At 38.1% G+C, this 15,853-nt stretch overlaps 1 protein-coding gene across 12 annotated transcripts in view; it reads left to right on the forward strand.

Annotated features, from left to right (window-relative positions):
* Positions 1 to 15,853, forward strand: part of WNK1 (WNK lysine deficient protein kinase 1) — a 146,605-nt gene that overhangs the window by 119,466 nt on the left and 11,286 nt on the right. For 6 of the 12 annotated variants that reach the window (XM_029954008.1, XM_029954002.1, XM_029954004.1 and 3 more), the window contains exons 10-23: positions 397 to 546; positions 1,757 to 2,215; positions 3,028 to 3,309; positions 4,018 to 4,112; positions 4,215 to 4,377; positions 5,041 to 5,157; positions 5,481 to 5,654; positions 5,888 to 5,945; positions 6,078 to 6,200; positions 6,739 to 8,180; positions 9,303 to 9,386; positions 11,382 to 11,465; positions 12,106 to 12,166; positions 15,232 to 15,305. In XM_029954008.1, the coding sequence (XP_029809868.1) occupies positions 397 to 546; positions 1,757 to 2,215; positions 3,028 to 3,309; positions 4,018 to 4,112; positions 4,215 to 4,377; positions 5,041 to 5,157; positions 5,481 to 5,654; positions 5,888 to 5,945; positions 6,078 to 6,200; positions 6,739 to 8,180; positions 9,303 to 9,386; positions 11,382 to 11,465; positions 12,106 to 12,166; positions 15,232 to 15,305 (3,366 nt within the window). The remainder of the gene's footprint in view (positions 1 to 396; positions 547 to 1,756; positions 2,216 to 3,027; positions 3,310 to 4,017; positions 4,113 to 4,214; positions 4,378 to 5,040; positions 5,158 to 5,480; positions 5,655 to 5,887; positions 5,946 to 6,077; positions 6,201 to 6,738; positions 8,181 to 9,302; positions 9,387 to 11,381; positions 11,466 to 12,105; positions 12,167 to 15,231; positions 15,306 to 15,853) is intronic. The other 6 variants (XM_029954013.1, XM_029954009.1, XM_029954010.1 and 3 more) reach the window with 4 other exon arrangements.

Raw genomic sequence — 15,853 nt, forward strand, 5'->3', positions numbered from 1 at the left:
GGATTTGCTTAATATAAGGATCAAAGTGAGAACAGATACCAAGAAATGGGAAAAACCAGAAGGGGGTATTGGAGGAGAGAGGACCTGTTTGGATGTTATGTAAAGGTCTTTGTGAATGACTTACTATTGGGGTAAGGGGGAAGATAGGTGAAGTAGTGAAGTAGTGACTCAAATTCTGAAACATTGGTTAATTGCTCTTGGCACCATCACAAATAAAGAACACCAGAGGAAAAAGAAAGAAATGTGTGAAAGGGAATTGATGAATTTGGGTTTGTGTAGGTCTTGATTACTAATATTGTCATTTATAGATACAGAAGGCTTTAGACAAACATACTTCCTTAGAACCATGCTATTAATGACTTGAAACAAAACTGAATAATTATTCTTCATTTTCAGCAGCAGGGAGTACAGCAGACAGCCCCTTCTCAGCAGACAGCACAGTATGCACTTCCACAGACATCAACCTCCAGTGAGGCCACTACTGCACAGCCAGTCAGTCAGTCTCAGACTCCACAGGTCTTGCCTCAAGTATCAACTGGAAAACAGGTAAACTCTATTTCTAAACAGATGCTAAATGGAATCTGTATGTAATTCCGTCTTTTCTCAATGAGTAGACTTCTGTCTTCTGTAATGTTGAAATACAAGTTCGTTATTTTCACTGGAAAATGAATTGACAGTTGTTCATTTTGTGCACATGAATTAATTAATGTAAATAGGTACATTACTGACAGCATTCACAATCCAAAAATGGTTAACTTTTAGGTTTATCAGTCTAAAGTCAGTTTGACAGGTATTGTAATTGATGTGTTAAATAACAGTGCTTTGATAACTGAACCTGTGACATATTCTAGAATTGTGTCAGCTATATGTAATATTCTAGGTTTACAGCTATGCTGTATTTTTCATGTAGATTAATGCACTTTTTCCTCCTTCATTGCCTAGTGACAGTAAGTCATAAATATCTCTTATATGGAATGATGTTCTCTTGTTCTGAATCGTCCTTTGAATCACTAGAAAAGTGCCCTTTTGAAGGTATATTCTACTGAATGACTGAAAGCCTCAACTTTAACATTGGGGCTTGCAGTCCTTATATTTGGCACAATGTTTTGTTTCTGTCATATTTCATCACATCTGAGATACTGTCAGTTGTCAAATGCACCATTATTTTATGTAACCAAGTACTGAAACACTATTAATTATGAGATATATTGCAGGTTCACAAATGTTAAAATGACCAGGTGGTAGAGAGGGATGATTGCATCCTAGAATCGGTGAAATATGGTACTCTTTTCATCAGCCAGTGTTAGACTTAAGAATTGTAGAAGCAATATGGATTGAAATCTAATTCCAGCGAGAAGGCATTCACTTGAATTTCAGTGAACTGCTACGATAATAGCAGTTATAGATCTAGTGACAACAAATATACCAACGGATTAGGGTATGTGAAATATGTCTAAATAGAGCTGTTAAAAAACAAACTCTGCTTGCAGAAGTGTCCTCTTTTTATTGTTGAACAATGAAGCATTAGCAAAATTTTCTACAACAAAAGATTTGAAATAGCCAGTCTGTCGGTCTCCTTTGTCTCCTGCTATCCTTTTCCTATTCTTGCGTGGCACATTAACTTACACTAATGTATGCAGGTTTGGGGGTTTTTTTCTTTCTTTCTTTTTGGCTAACACATAAATCTTGCTTTTGGCAGCCTTGCTTTTTTTTTTTTTTTTAAGTCTGTCTGTTTTGTTTTTCTTTACCTTCCCAGCTTCCAGTTTCCCAGCCAGTACCAGCTGTCCAAGGCGAACCTCAGATCCCAGTTGCGACACAACCCTCAGTTGTTCCAGTCCACTCTGGTGCTCATTTCCTCCCTCTGGGACAGCCGCTCTCTACTTCCTTACTCCCCCAGTATCCTGTCTCTCACGTTCCCATATCAACTCCTCATGTGTCTGCGTCTCAGACAGGCTTCTCGTCCCTTCCCGTTACAATGGCAGCTGGCGTTAATCAGCCTCTGCTCACCTTGGCCTCATCTGCTACGGCAGCTGCGATCCCAGGGGGCCCAGCTGTGGTTCCTAGTCAGCTTCCAACCCTTCTGCAGCCTGTGACTCAGCTGCCAAGTCAGGTTCACCCACAGCTCCTGCAACCAGCAGTTCAGTCCATGGGAATACCAGCTAACCTTGGACAAGCTGCTGAGGTTCCACTACCCTCTGGAGATGTTCTATACCAGGTATTGTTTTGGCTAGCAAAAAAGGAGGGCACCAGAGGTTTGGTTCTCATAGCAAACCATCAAGGACTTGAATACGTAATAGTTGAGTGTCAGAATAACTAGCAATAACAAAAGTGTAGCTGATCTCAACTAGAGAAGCTAATACAATAAAATTCAGAGAAAAGATAGGGTAGTGATGTTGGATGACTCATTTCCATTTTTCTCAAGACACTTCCTTAGAGAAAGATGGTTCTCTCAATATTGGATGTAAGCTGACTGAATGCTAGATGTGGCTAATAGGAGAGTAAGTACATCAGACTACATTTTTTTATAGGTAGGGTAAACAGAGTAGCCGACGTGGTACCAATAAAATGCTTCAGATTAGCCTGTCATGATATGACTAGAATGATTACCTTGAAGAGTTTTTGTGTTCTCCCACTTAAGATTGGCTAGAAAGCTGATATTTTTCTAGAAGGAATTAGTTTGCTCCTCCTATTTAAATCTCCAAGAGGAGAAAAAACTAGCAATTTAAAATGTAGTTGTAGAGTCCCATCCCCTAAAATGAAAGCAGTCTACCATTTCATTTTAAGAATCATCTTTAAAAAAGAAAGAAGGAAAGAAAGAGAGAAAAAGAATCATCTTTAAATCTTCTTTAAATTATTAAAAGAGATGGGGCTACTACTATTCTTTACTATATGCTTTCGTTTTTTGTTGGGGTTTTTTTTGTTGTTGGTTTGTTTGGTTGGTTGGTTGGTTTTTTTGTGCATGTCTTGCTATTTTGCTAATTTGATGTCCCAACCTGCACTAACTCACCTTCCTCATTTCTATCACAGGGCTTCCCACCTCGACTGCCACCACAATACCCAGGAGATTCAAATATTGCTCCCACTTCCAGCGTGGCTTCTATTTGCATCCCTTCTACAGTTCTATCCCCTCCCATGCCGACAGAAGCACTGGCTGCACCAGGTTACTTTCCTACAGTGGTGCAGCCTTTTGTGGAATCAAACCTTTTGGTTCCTGTGGGCAGTTTAGGAGGACAGGTTCAAGTGTCCCAGCCAGCAGTGAGCTTAGCACAACAAGCCCCCACTACATCCTCCCAGCAAGCAGCTTTGGAGGTAAATGGAATCACTGCACGTTTATATACAAAACACACACACACACACACACACACACACACACACACACACACAAAATGGGATAAAAATGACAAAGAAGAAACATAGGTTCCCCCATTTAGAACTCCTGTGGAGTCTATTTTCAAACTAACTTCTAAATGAATTTTTTTTCTAGCAGAATGAAATGCCAATGTGGGGGCCTTGTTGCCACTGGCTGTTCTGTTGGGAAGTGAGTGTGCCTTGGAGAAGATTAACCCTATTAGCACTTCACTTCTCTAGCTAGTACTTTAGCCATTCTTCTTTCACAAATTCTTGCCATTGGCAGTCATAAAAGTATCTTCTGCTGCGCTCCCAGCAATCATTTTTGCCCTACTAGGAGAAAGATATGAATCATCTTTGCACTTTGCTCTGCCTGTCCTGTTGCACACTTCTAGGAAGATGCTGGCTGCATGCAAGTTGTACTTTCTCACTACCTAGCAGCTATGTCGGCTGATGTCACACCATGCAGTCTATACCAAGACTTAGCTTTAGAAACTTCTTTGGAAATTTAAGATCACTGTCTTTAGATGCTGAATATTGAGAATTTCTAGTAAATTTAGTGCTTCTAGGACTTGTGGGGGGTTAAGAAAAAAAAAGTGTAGCTTATTGGAGAGGAAGAATAATAAAATGTATCACTGCCAAGATTTGCATTATCCTTTCTGTTTACAGAGTACTCAGGGAGTCTCTCAAGTTGTTCCTCCAGAGCCACTGCCAGTGGCACAGGCACAGGCACAGCCTACCACTTTGGTCTCTTCTATAGACAGGTATGTGAAAGTAAAATTCTCCTTCCTTGACTGGTAAGTGGGATGATATAAAACTTCACAATATCAAACCTTTAAACACTGAACTTTTCTTTTTTTATAAAGTGCACATTCAGATGTTGCTTCAGGAATGAGTGATGGCAATGAGAATGTCCCATCATCCAGTGGAAGGCATGAAGGGAGAACGACAAAACGGCATTATCGAAAATCCGTAAGAAGTCGCTCTCGTCATGAAAAATCTTCACGTCCAAAATTGAGAATTTTGAATGTAAGTATTACTACGGTCTGAGTTTCATATAGTTACTTAATATTATTTGAATATTTCTAAAGGCTCGGGTATAATTATGAAAGTTTAGAATTTTCTAACCACCCAAATAATATTGTTAAATTCCATATTTTTATATAATGTAAGACACAATTTACCTTTTAGAAAAGAAGTTTTAGGGGCGCCTGGGTGGCTCAGTTTGTTGAGCATGCGGCGAGGTCATGATCTCGCAGTTCATGGGTTCGAGCCCCGCCTGGGGCTCTGTGCTGACAGCTAGCTCAGAGCCTGGAGCCTGTCTTCAGATTCTGTGTCTCCCTCTGTCTCTGACCCTCCCCTGCTCATGCTGTCTCTGTCTCAAAAAAAATAAGACATTTAAAAAAATTTTTTTTAAAGAACAGAAAAAAAGTTTTAATTTGTAGAACAGAGACTTCACATTCCTTCCAGACCCTCCAGTGGAACATGAGGCAGTAGCTCAAAGGCCAATATTTCCTTAACATTTTCTTGCTGCCAATTGAAGAAGTAAATACCAACAAATCTTGAAGGAATAGTGGAAACATAAGGCTTAAATTCAAGTGATAATCTGCATTACTTTCTCAAATTTAGTAATGGAAGATTATGTAATATGGCTTCTGAGATATGAAGTACCTTCTTTTTTTTTCCTTTTAGGTTTCAAATAAAGGGGACCGGGTAGTAGAATGTCAATTAGAGACTCATAATCGGAAAATGGTTACATTCAAATTCGATTTAGATGGTGACAATCCTGAGGAGATAGCAACAATTATGGTATGTCTGCATTTGGAGTTCCAAATTTTGCTTTAGTACTTTTTAAATATCCACTGCCCTAAGTACATGTGCAATATTTTGTAATGTGTTTTGAGAGTTGTATATTTATTTCAATGTGAATATAATTAGCACCAAGCCTGTGATTTAGAGAGATTTTTGTCTAGGACATGTCTAAGTGTTGAAGAATTAACTTACGTATCAATAAATAATAGTACAAGTGGTGTGCAGATAGGGCAGAAGTCATGAAAGTGACAAATGGAATGACTTAAAACATGAGTAACAGACACTCTACTAATCAGACTGACTTCACATTTCTTTTACAGGTGAACAATGACTTCATCCTAGCAATAGAGAGAGAGTCCTTTGTGGATCAAGTACGAGAAATTATTGAAAAAGCTGATGAAATGCTCAGTGAAGATGTCAGTGTGGAACCAGAGGGTGACCAGGGATTAGAGAGTCTACAGGGGAAGGATGACTATGGCTTTGCAGGTTCTCAAGTAAGTTCAGCATTTCCATAGTGAAACTTTGTTTGTTTAAAATATTGCTGTAGTGTTAAATTTGCCGTGCAAAATGTTCAGTGATACCACATTACGTGAATGGCTAAGATTATCAAACATTTATGTTCTCTTCACATGGGGCCAATTGCTTTGGCCAGTCTTTAAGATTGTGCTGGGGGGACAATGGGGCGATTGTGTATGAGAATGAATTTGGTCACTTTTGTTTGTTGTAGAAATTGGAAGGAGAGTTCAAACAACCAATTCCTGCATCTTCCATGCCACAGCAAATAGGTGAGTTTCTTTTCTTTCCATGTTTGCTTTTACCTTTGACCTAAGAAATTGTGTACTAATGAAATCTTTAAGCTTCATGTTGGTGACGATATATAGACAGTGCAGTTAAATGGTTTGTTTCTTTTTAACCAGGCGTTCCTACCAGTTCTCTAACTCAAGTTGTTCATTCTGCTGGAAGACGGTTTATCGTGAGTCCTGTGCCAGAAAGTCGATTACGAGAATCAAAAGTTTTCAGTGGTGAAATATCAGATACAGGTAAGCAATTACTTCTACCACAAACCTATATCAATCTTATATCATCTCTGCTACACTGGAAGTTTGGTCATCAAGCAGTAAGTCAAATGATGACATAGACAATAAAGAAGAATAGAAAAATGGAGATTATAATCAACAGACAAAAAAACATGGAGATAGAGGATGAATAGAGAGGATTAAAGACAAGACAGCTACCTAGACACAGCTTGTGTAAGAAATAATATGTAGATACAATAGTATGTCTTGTTTCTGCATTGAGGACTATTATAATGCTTTGAGGTTACTCTTTTTTTTTCTTTCTTTTTTTTTTTTTAGTTTTATTTACCCCTAGAAATAGATAGTCATGCAAGCTAACTTACTTTCATCAAACTGCTCTTTTACTTTGCTGTTTTAGAAAAAGCCTGTTATTTCCTTGGGAGAAATTTTAAAGCTTGTTGGTGGGTGGCAGTGTTGGTAATCCAAAAATAGATTGTTAGGACAATTTTGAATCTACCCTTTGAAAATGGACTGATTCTGAATTTTGTATTTTCCTTTGCAGTTGCTGCCTCTACATCCCATGGCGCTGGAATGAACTTGTCTCACTCCGCTTCATCCCTTAGCCTACAGCAGGCCTTTTCCCAACTCAGACATGCCCAAATGACAGAAGGGCCCAATACAGCACCTCCCAACTTCAGTCATACAGGACCAACATTTCCCGTAGTATCTCCTCCCATGAGCAGCATCGCTGCAGTCCCAGCCGCAACGGCAGCCACACCTTCAGTATCAGCCCCTGCAACTAGCAGCCCTCTTAATGACATGTCCACATCAGTAATTCAGTCTGAGAGTCCAGTGCCCACTGAAAAGGGGATTGGTGGAGTTGCCATCTGCACAGGTGTGACACCTTCAAGTGGTCTCCCTGTACCTCCTGTATCTGAGTCACCAGTATTTTCCACTGTGGTTTCAAACATCACAATACCTACAGTTGTTTCAATATCTGCAACATCCCAGCCAGTTCAGGCTTCTACATCTGGGAGTGTTGTTTCTAATATAGGCACTTTGCCCTCTATACCAGTTTCAGCCTCTGCAGTGGGCAGTGCCACTGCCCCAGGTGCTAAGCCTCCACCTCTGTTATCTCAGCAAGCGGCAGGCAGTACTACTGGGGTAGCCACGTTAACATCCACTTCTGCCCCTGCTCCATTCCCAAGCATCGCTTCCCAGCCGCCTCTTCAGCTGAGCAGCAGCACCTCTGCTCCTACTCTAGCTGAAACAGTGGTGGTTAGTGCACACTCACTAGATAAAACATCTCATAGCAGTACAACTGGATTGGCTTTGTCCCTGTCTGCATCATCTTCTTCCTCCCCTGGAGCAGGATTATCTAGTTCTATTTCTCAGCCTGGCGGGGTGCATCCTTTGGTTGCCCCATTAGCTATAGCTTCTACTCCTGTCCTTCCTCAAGCAGCAGGACCTACTTCTATACCTTTATTACCACAAATACCTAGTATCCCACCTTTGGTACAGCCTGTTGCCAGTGTGCCTACAGTGCAGCAGACACTAATTCATAGTCAGCCTCAACCAGCTTTACTTCCCAACCAGCCCCACACTCACTGTCCTGAATTGGATGCCGACTTACAGCCCAAAGCTCCTGGAATTGATGACATAAAGACTCTAGAGGAAAAGCTGCGGTCTCTCTTTAGTGAACACAGCTCATCTGGAGCCCAACATGCATCTGTCTCACTGGAGACATCACTGGTAGTAGAGACCACTGTCGCACCAGGCATCCCAACCACTGCTGTGGCACCAAGCAAGCTCATGACTTCTACTACAAGTACATGCTTACCACCAACAAGTTTGCCGTTAGGGACAACTGGTTTGTCAGTTATACCAGCGGTCACACCTGGGCAAGGTTCCACCCCAGTCAGCTATGTGTCTGCCCCAGTCAGCACTACATCAGGAGTGAAAGCTGGAACTGCTCCATCAAAGCCGCCTTTGACTAAAGCTCCAGTAAGATTCTTGTTTTGAAGTAATCTGACAAAGTTGATGATTCTTTCCCCCACCCCTATAAGTGCATTTTTTCAACTCAGCCTTACAAATTAGAAATTATAAACATGGTCTGGTCTATAGTAGCCATTAGGTGTTTATTAAATAAATTGAAAAATATTTTAGGATATACACCGAACACAAGATACTTTTTTCTTTTGGAATATGGCAAGATTTGGGGGTTAATTATATTGCATGGTTTTCTAAGATGTATAATTAGGGAAAACACAGATGTTTCTTCCTAATTGGCCCCAGCTAAAGAAATCTGTATCCCAAAAGGAAGCTAAATGCCTCTGCTAGCAATTATACATAGTAATAGCAGTTCACAACAGTCTTTGTTTCAAGGAGAATGAAGCACATTTTCTGCTTTGCTTCAGTTCCACAAATGGACAATTTAGGGTGCATAAAAATTGGAAGTTGGTGATGAATTTCTAGAATCTAATGCTAGGAATAAACTAACTAAAATATGTTTTCTAATTCCACTGTGGTGGGTTTCCTCTCATTCTGTCTTTAGTCTCTCTGATCTTCTCCAAATAACAAGACTGTGTTTTTTTCTACCATATTCTGTGCTTCACTTATCTTTCTGCATTGCCAGTGGTTATAAAATTCTTTTATAGTCAGCCAATAATAGAAGCATTGTACAAGTTGCTTCATACTTTTAGATTTCTGATGACTTTTGTTATCAGACCTGCCCCTTGGTTATTTCTGAATTGTTTTGTTTTCTCAGAAAAGTCTTTGTTTTAGGAAAACCCTAAATGGTGATATTATACCAAAACAGTGGCTCAAGAATATCTGAACTGTGCCTTGTGTCCATACAGCCTTTGATTCTGTTTTCCCTAGGGAATAACCTACTAAATTTTACTATTCACTTTATTGGTATATAGTAATAACTCCATAATAGTATCATGGTTATAGTGTCCTTTATTGAAGATAGATACCAGAATATAAGCCAGGTGACAAGCATGCCTTAACTATAGGTATATATTATTCTTAAATTTCTGCATTTGAACTAGTTGATTTACTGTCCAGTATGTAGTCTTTACTCTTAGTGTCTCATGGACTTGAATTTCCCTTCATTGTCTGTAGGTGCTGCCAGTGGGTACTGAACTTCCAGCTGGTACTCCACCCAGCGAGCAGCTGCCACCTTTTCCAGGACCTTCACTAACTCAGGTGCCCCAAGACTTGGCAGATTTCTTTTTGTGCTCCTACATTTCTTTCACAAAGCTTATTTAAATTCTCCATTGCATGATCTTGGCGTCTGGCTCCTCTTTAGTTTTGACTTAGTAACAACTTCCTCTTAAAACAGTGTAGCTAATGACCCAGGCCCTATTTAAAGTAAGAAGCCTCATAGTTGTTTTGTTTGTAATATTGCTTCAAGTCATTTAGAACACATTTGATATTATTAGTTTTTCCTATTTTGTGAAGGAAGAAAATAGCAGGGCTTATATTTTACCAGACAAATAGAACTCCGATCATTCACAGTTTTGTAGAACAGTGAAATTGCATCTGATGAATGAGGCTAGGCTGTAGACCATTGTGAAAGTAAAAAAATTATAAGTAATCAAAATTAACTTTGAAAGTTCCTTAGGAAAATATAACTGATAATGCCCCTTTTCTATGAGTTCAGTCAACCAGTTTTTCCTCTAATGTTTGACATTTCTTTCAGTGACCAACAAATAAATTAATTTGCTTATGTATATGTGAATATAAGGGTCATGTTTCATGAAAAATATGTATTATATCTTTCAATACAAAACCCACACAGCTCAGTTAACCTGAGATTACTCATATGGGAGGGACATGAATGTGAGATTCCTGTCTCATACTCTGATCTGTTCATTGGGTAAAATGGTGGTCAGAATTGCCTGCAATATTTAAGTTATCATTTCCCTTTTCTACCCTACCCCACCACCCCACACATTTATTTAGTTGAAGTCCCATAAGGAAAGTACTTCTTATGAATCCATTATAATCATGAAAAAGCTTCTGCCATGAGACAAAGTAGTAAACATTGAAACTAAATCAGGAATTTTAGAATTATGCAAAAGAGAAACATAAATTACTAACATGAGAAGTGTGAATTCATCACTACTTCTTTAAAGCTGTACAGTAGAACATAATGTAAAGAACTTGCTGTAATAGAGTAATAACTCCAAAGAGAACTTACTCCATCAGTCACCACATTTTGGAAAAAATGCATTGTGAAAGTCTATAAATTAGGGGTTTTGCAAGTATTTTTCTCATTAAAAACATGTATTCAGACGTGTATTCGGGCTCAAATGTGACGAGAAACAGCAAATAAGATGTGAGGGGGTGAGGTTTAGTGGATAATGCCTGTATGTAGACGGAGAAGGATAAATGAAGGCTGTAGAAGAATAGGTTAATAGAAGCCAAGATAGATTATGGCCTATATCGAAGGTAAAGACTTAGTGGCCTTGGGGTGAATGGTGGTAAGACCTGGTTAACAGGATGGAATGCCCAGACCTCCAGTTCCTTCTTGCTGCCATTGAGACCTAAGGGAAAGAATAATATCCCTTGATAGTGATCAAATACATTAATGCCATCTTTTATTCAAAAGGACAAGTTCTCAGAGAGGTGTACCAAACTGAAAAAGAAAATAGGGAGCATGTGATAGAGTTAATCTACCAAAAGATCTTGATACATTTTTCAGAATACATATGTTTTATTTACTGTCGAAGGGAGGGACAGAGAGAGAAAGGGAGAGAGAGAATCCCAAGCAGGTTCTGTGCTGTCAGCACAGAGCACAGTGTGTGGCTGGATCTCATGAACTGTCGGATCATGACCTTAGCTGAAATAAAGAGTCAGTTACTTAACCAACTGAGTCACCCAGGCACCCCCGGAAAATATTTTTAAAGAGAGGACAAATAGAAACTTTTGTATTGCTTTAAGGAACATCAAACATAGACTTCAAAACTATAAGAACAAATATGACTGAATTTCTCTTAAGGCTTGGGAGATTGACATAAAAAATCATTTAAGCGATATAAGTTAATATTTAGTATATTGAGTTTTATATTCAGTGACTAGACAGACGTTATGTTGTGTCAATCTAAAGCATCAAAGAGTATTCCTTCTTTAGGTTGGCTGTATGTAGTGGTTCTGATTATACCAAAGACCTCTACTTATTGTGGTTGTTTTGTTCAGTCCCAGCAACCTCTGGAAGATCTTGATGCTCAATTGAGAAGAACACTTAGTCCAGAGACTGTGGCAGTGACATCTACAGTTGGTGTAAGTTTTGAAAATTTTGGCAAAATCTTTTCATAATCCTAATACATCATATTCCTAGAACGTATTCTAACCTTTTAATACCTTTAATACCTACAGAGTTAAGAGCATTAATTCAGAGTCTTTGCTTGTTCCAGCAAACAGAAATAAGGCAGATTAATGTAAGATTATCACTGATCCAGTGGTATAACTATGGAAAAAATTTTATTCATTTGAAGGCACTTTTCTTGTCTTACCTCTGGTTAGAATTCTATCATAGATGAATCCTATGAGTTTGTGTTTATGCTTTGGAGGAAGCTGTGCTTTAAAAGTTTTAACTTCTTCCTTTTAAGCTTGTGATACAACAATGTTCTGATTAAAACTATTTTTCTATTACTATCCAAGTTATACCCTTAAATATTCCATGAGAAAAACAAAGAACAATACAGAAGCAACTCAGAATTTTTCTTAAAAATATTTTTTTACATCAGACTTATTTTTAGGCTGAAAAAAAAAAAAAGAAAACTCCCGTGGACATAAGTGTTTCTTCATATATACTCTCTTTCTTTTGCCCTTTGTAAAGACCAGAGGAAAGGCAGCATGGCAAAAGTTTAAGTGACTGAAGCTAAAGATGTTGTGGTATCTGTGTGTATGTGTTTTGCAGCCTGTGTCCGTCGTGGCTCCAGCAGCAGTTACGGAAGCAGGAGCACCGCCTCAGAAGGATGGTGAGAAGCATCCTTCTTCCTCTTATGTTACCATTTCCAGTCCTCTCTATAGTTGATTATAAAGTTTACTATTTCAAAGACATTCTTAAGAATGTAGGTATATTTGAAACAGTTTTGAAGAACATTTTTATGTATTTCATAACTGAAGAACTCTAATACTAATATCTAGAACATGTAATGTTAGGATGCAAAAGGTAATGATAGTTTCTTGGAATAAGACCCTTTCTTATTAGCTAGGCCGGATCCTTGCTAGGAAAGATAAGGAAATTCAGTTATAAAGTTAATTTACCATAACCTCTTGGCTTTTGTGACACTAGATAGATAGAGCTAGAGATAAGCTTGACTAGCATATGTGGGAGAAATACAAATAAAAGATTTTAATCAGTTTAAACATTATCTTTTTCTATTTCGGGAGTCTTTAGAATTGGCGTGTTTATACACAGTCTCTTGAACAAAGCATATTTCCAGCCTAATTCCAGCAACTTAAAATTGTCATGAGAACTTTTATGCTCTTGGCCATAAGTTCATATCCGCTACTTTTCTGAAATTTTGTTGTAATCTCTTTTCACTGCATCACCAGTCCCCTAGAAAGGAGGAAATTAAAAGCTTCTATTTTCTGTCACCTTTTCACTCAGAACCATTTATATTCGAAAGGGAAAAGAATTAAACATGAGCTGCATTTATTCAATATAATTTTATTTAACACTCACTTGATATTTTTCCTTTTGTAGTTTATCCATTCTCCTCACTACTACCTACATATGTTTTCCCTGTATAACTATTAGTAAGATTACCTGAAAACTCAGTTCTTTCTTTCTTCCTTAAATTCTGCATTTCACTTAAAACCAGTCTAAATTATTTTCCAGGCAATTATGTTCTGAATTAGTTCTCATTTTAAAAGAAGTGACTTGATAATCAGTGGAGAGGCACCTAGGTGGCTCAGTTGGTTAGTGTCTTATTTCAGCTCAGGTCATGATCTCACAGTTCATGAGCTCAGGCCCCACATCGGACTCTCTGCTCTCAGAACAAAGCCCATTTTGGATCCTCTTGTCTCCCTCTTTGTCACTTCCCTGCTCATGCACATGCCCTCTCCCCACGCCTCAAAAATAAACAAACATTTAAAAAAAAACAAAAATCAGTGGAACAGACTAGAGAAATTTAGAAATGGATAAATTAGAGAATATAAAATATGAAAAAGGTGAGCTTTCAAATCAGAAAACGCAGGGATATTTTAATAAATGCTTTGTGACAACTGGACAACCATCTGGAAAAAACCTTAAATTGCCAGCCTTGACCAAAAGAAATTCCAAATGGGTCAAAGATGAAAAATGATAATGTAAAATAGTGCTATAACAAAACATTCAAGAAATTTTTTTAACTGTCTAGAATAAGCTCAACAAACTTTCTATAAAAGGCCAGAAAGTTAAATATTTCAGGCTTTGCTGGCCATATAGTCTCTGTCGCAATTACTCAAATCTCCTATTATAGCCCCAAAACAGCATAGGCAATATGTGAATGAATGAGTTTGGCTCTGTAGTCTAATGAAATTTATATACAGAAATAATCTGTGGACTGAATTTGGTCCATGATCCTAGTTTGCTAGTTTGATACAGAAACAATAATAGATCCAAATTTTTCTGTATGGAAAAAAATGCCATCATGTCCAAAGATAAATGAAAAACTAGGCAGTGGCAGGTATTCCTATCACAGAAAAGACTAGGAAGTGACAGCATTTCTTAACCTCTCATTGGTAAACTTAGAAGTTTAATAGTCACCAGTGACTTAATACAACTTCTTTGAAGATCATTTTAGTAATGTCCATCCAAGTTTTAAATGGGCATGATTCAGCACATCCACTCTTAGGTATTGCACAGATTCATAAGAAAATACTTGATAGAACACTTATAATAGCAAGAAGTTCTGAAAAACTCAAATGCTCATCAAAAGAAGCTTGCTTAAAATCTGGTACTTTTGCAAACATACAGCAGACAGACAGACAGACCTAAAACACTGTAGTCATTAAAAAGAATGAGAAATCGATATGGAATGCTAAGATACATTGTTAAAAATATGAAAATCAGTGTTGTATAAAATAGAGCTTACTAGTTGCATAAATTAAAGAAAATGCTTGTTTATGTCTATCTAGGGAAAAAAACCTCAAACAAGTGATTGTCCTTAGAAAGGATGACCGAGGTGGCTTTAAAGTTGCTCAAAAGTGTTTATCAGTGATTCTGACAACTGTACTTCCTATTCTAAGATTTTGCCCAAGCATTGCTTAAACCAACTTACCATAGATGATTTTCACTTAAAAATGGGTCTTGGTATCCTATGTCAAATCTCATAATTCTCTTCGTTTAATAATATCTTTGAGTTCAAAAATGAGTAATTAGGGGTGCCTGGATGGCTCAGTTGGTTGAGCGTCCAGCTTCAGCTCAAGTCATGATCTTGTGGTTTGTGGGTTCGAGCCCCGTGTCAGGCTCTGTGCTGACAGCTCAGCCTGGAGTCTGTCTTTAGATCCTGTGTCTTCCTCTCTCTCTGACCCTTCCCTGCTCACACTGTCTGTCTGTCTGTCTCTCTCTCTCTCTCTCTCTTCCTCTCTCTCTCTCTCTCTCTCTCTCAAAAATAAGTAGAACATTAAAAAAATATTTTAAAAAATGAGTAATTGAATTCTTACTGCCTGTTAACCTTAGTTTCTGTAGCATCTCTTTATGTTGTAGTTAAACCTTGAAGCTGCTTTGCTTAAAATGTAACTTTTATTTTTTCAAGCAGTAAATATCTGTACGTATGTACAAAGAAAAGTAGAGGGTTAATGATAAATTTTCAGACTTTGACAATATTTCACAAACAAAATCTTTCAGACTAAAGGTATCTAGTAAGGAGAGTAAATAATAACTTTTACTTTGTTGGACAAAGCCCAAGGGGAAAGTGAGGTAAGGAAATTTTCCCTGCCTCAGGCAATTTTCCTCACCTTTTTATTTTGCTGTATTTCTGACCAAAGGGAAAAGAGACTAACTAAAAAGAGATTCTAATTTAAGTTCTTTTTCTCCTCCATGTACTTGTTTCAGTTTCTCAAATCACAGAAGGTCCTGTCCTAGGAACTAGTTCAGGAACTGGTGTTCTTAAGATGGGACGATTTCAGGTAAGACTGTCACTTTCCCTTGCCTGGGCTCCCTCTTTGGGGTGAATAGGTTTATGATAAAATTGTTACTTACCTTTGGGACATAATTGCGAATTTGATGGTCTGTATCTTTTTTTAATAGCTCTTTTTCATTTTACCCTCTTAAAAAAAATACATGTTTAAAAAAAAAAACCCTGCTAGGGGCACCTGCCTGGCTCAGCAGGACGCACATGTGTGTAAGCCCCACGTTGGGTGTAGAGATGCTAGAAATAAATAAGGAAAACTTTAAAAAATAATAATACATGTCAATTAAAGGAATGCAGAATACTTAGTACAGTAGAGAAACAGTATATTGTCTGCCCCATCTTCCTACCTACCTCCCCCACCCAGGATTACTTTTTAGGGTGTTTCCTCTCCTTCCTTTTCCTGTGTACATGTGTGTATCAACAATTGACCCTGCTTCTTCTCTGAATGAGATTTTATAGCTTTTTTTTCCCCCAATCTAGTAGTTGGTTTACCTAACCCATTCTCTTATTAGTCATTAGGTTGTTTCAGATTTTTCCAAAATA

This window comes from Suricata suricatta, chromosome 10 (genome assembly GCF_006229205.1).
Source record: "Suricata suricatta isolate VVHF042 chromosome 10, meerkat_22Aug2017_6uvM2_HiC, whole genome shotgun sequence".
In the NCBI taxonomy this organism is placed as follows: Eukaryota; Metazoa; Chordata; class Mammalia; order Carnivora; family Herpestidae; genus Suricata; species Suricata suricatta.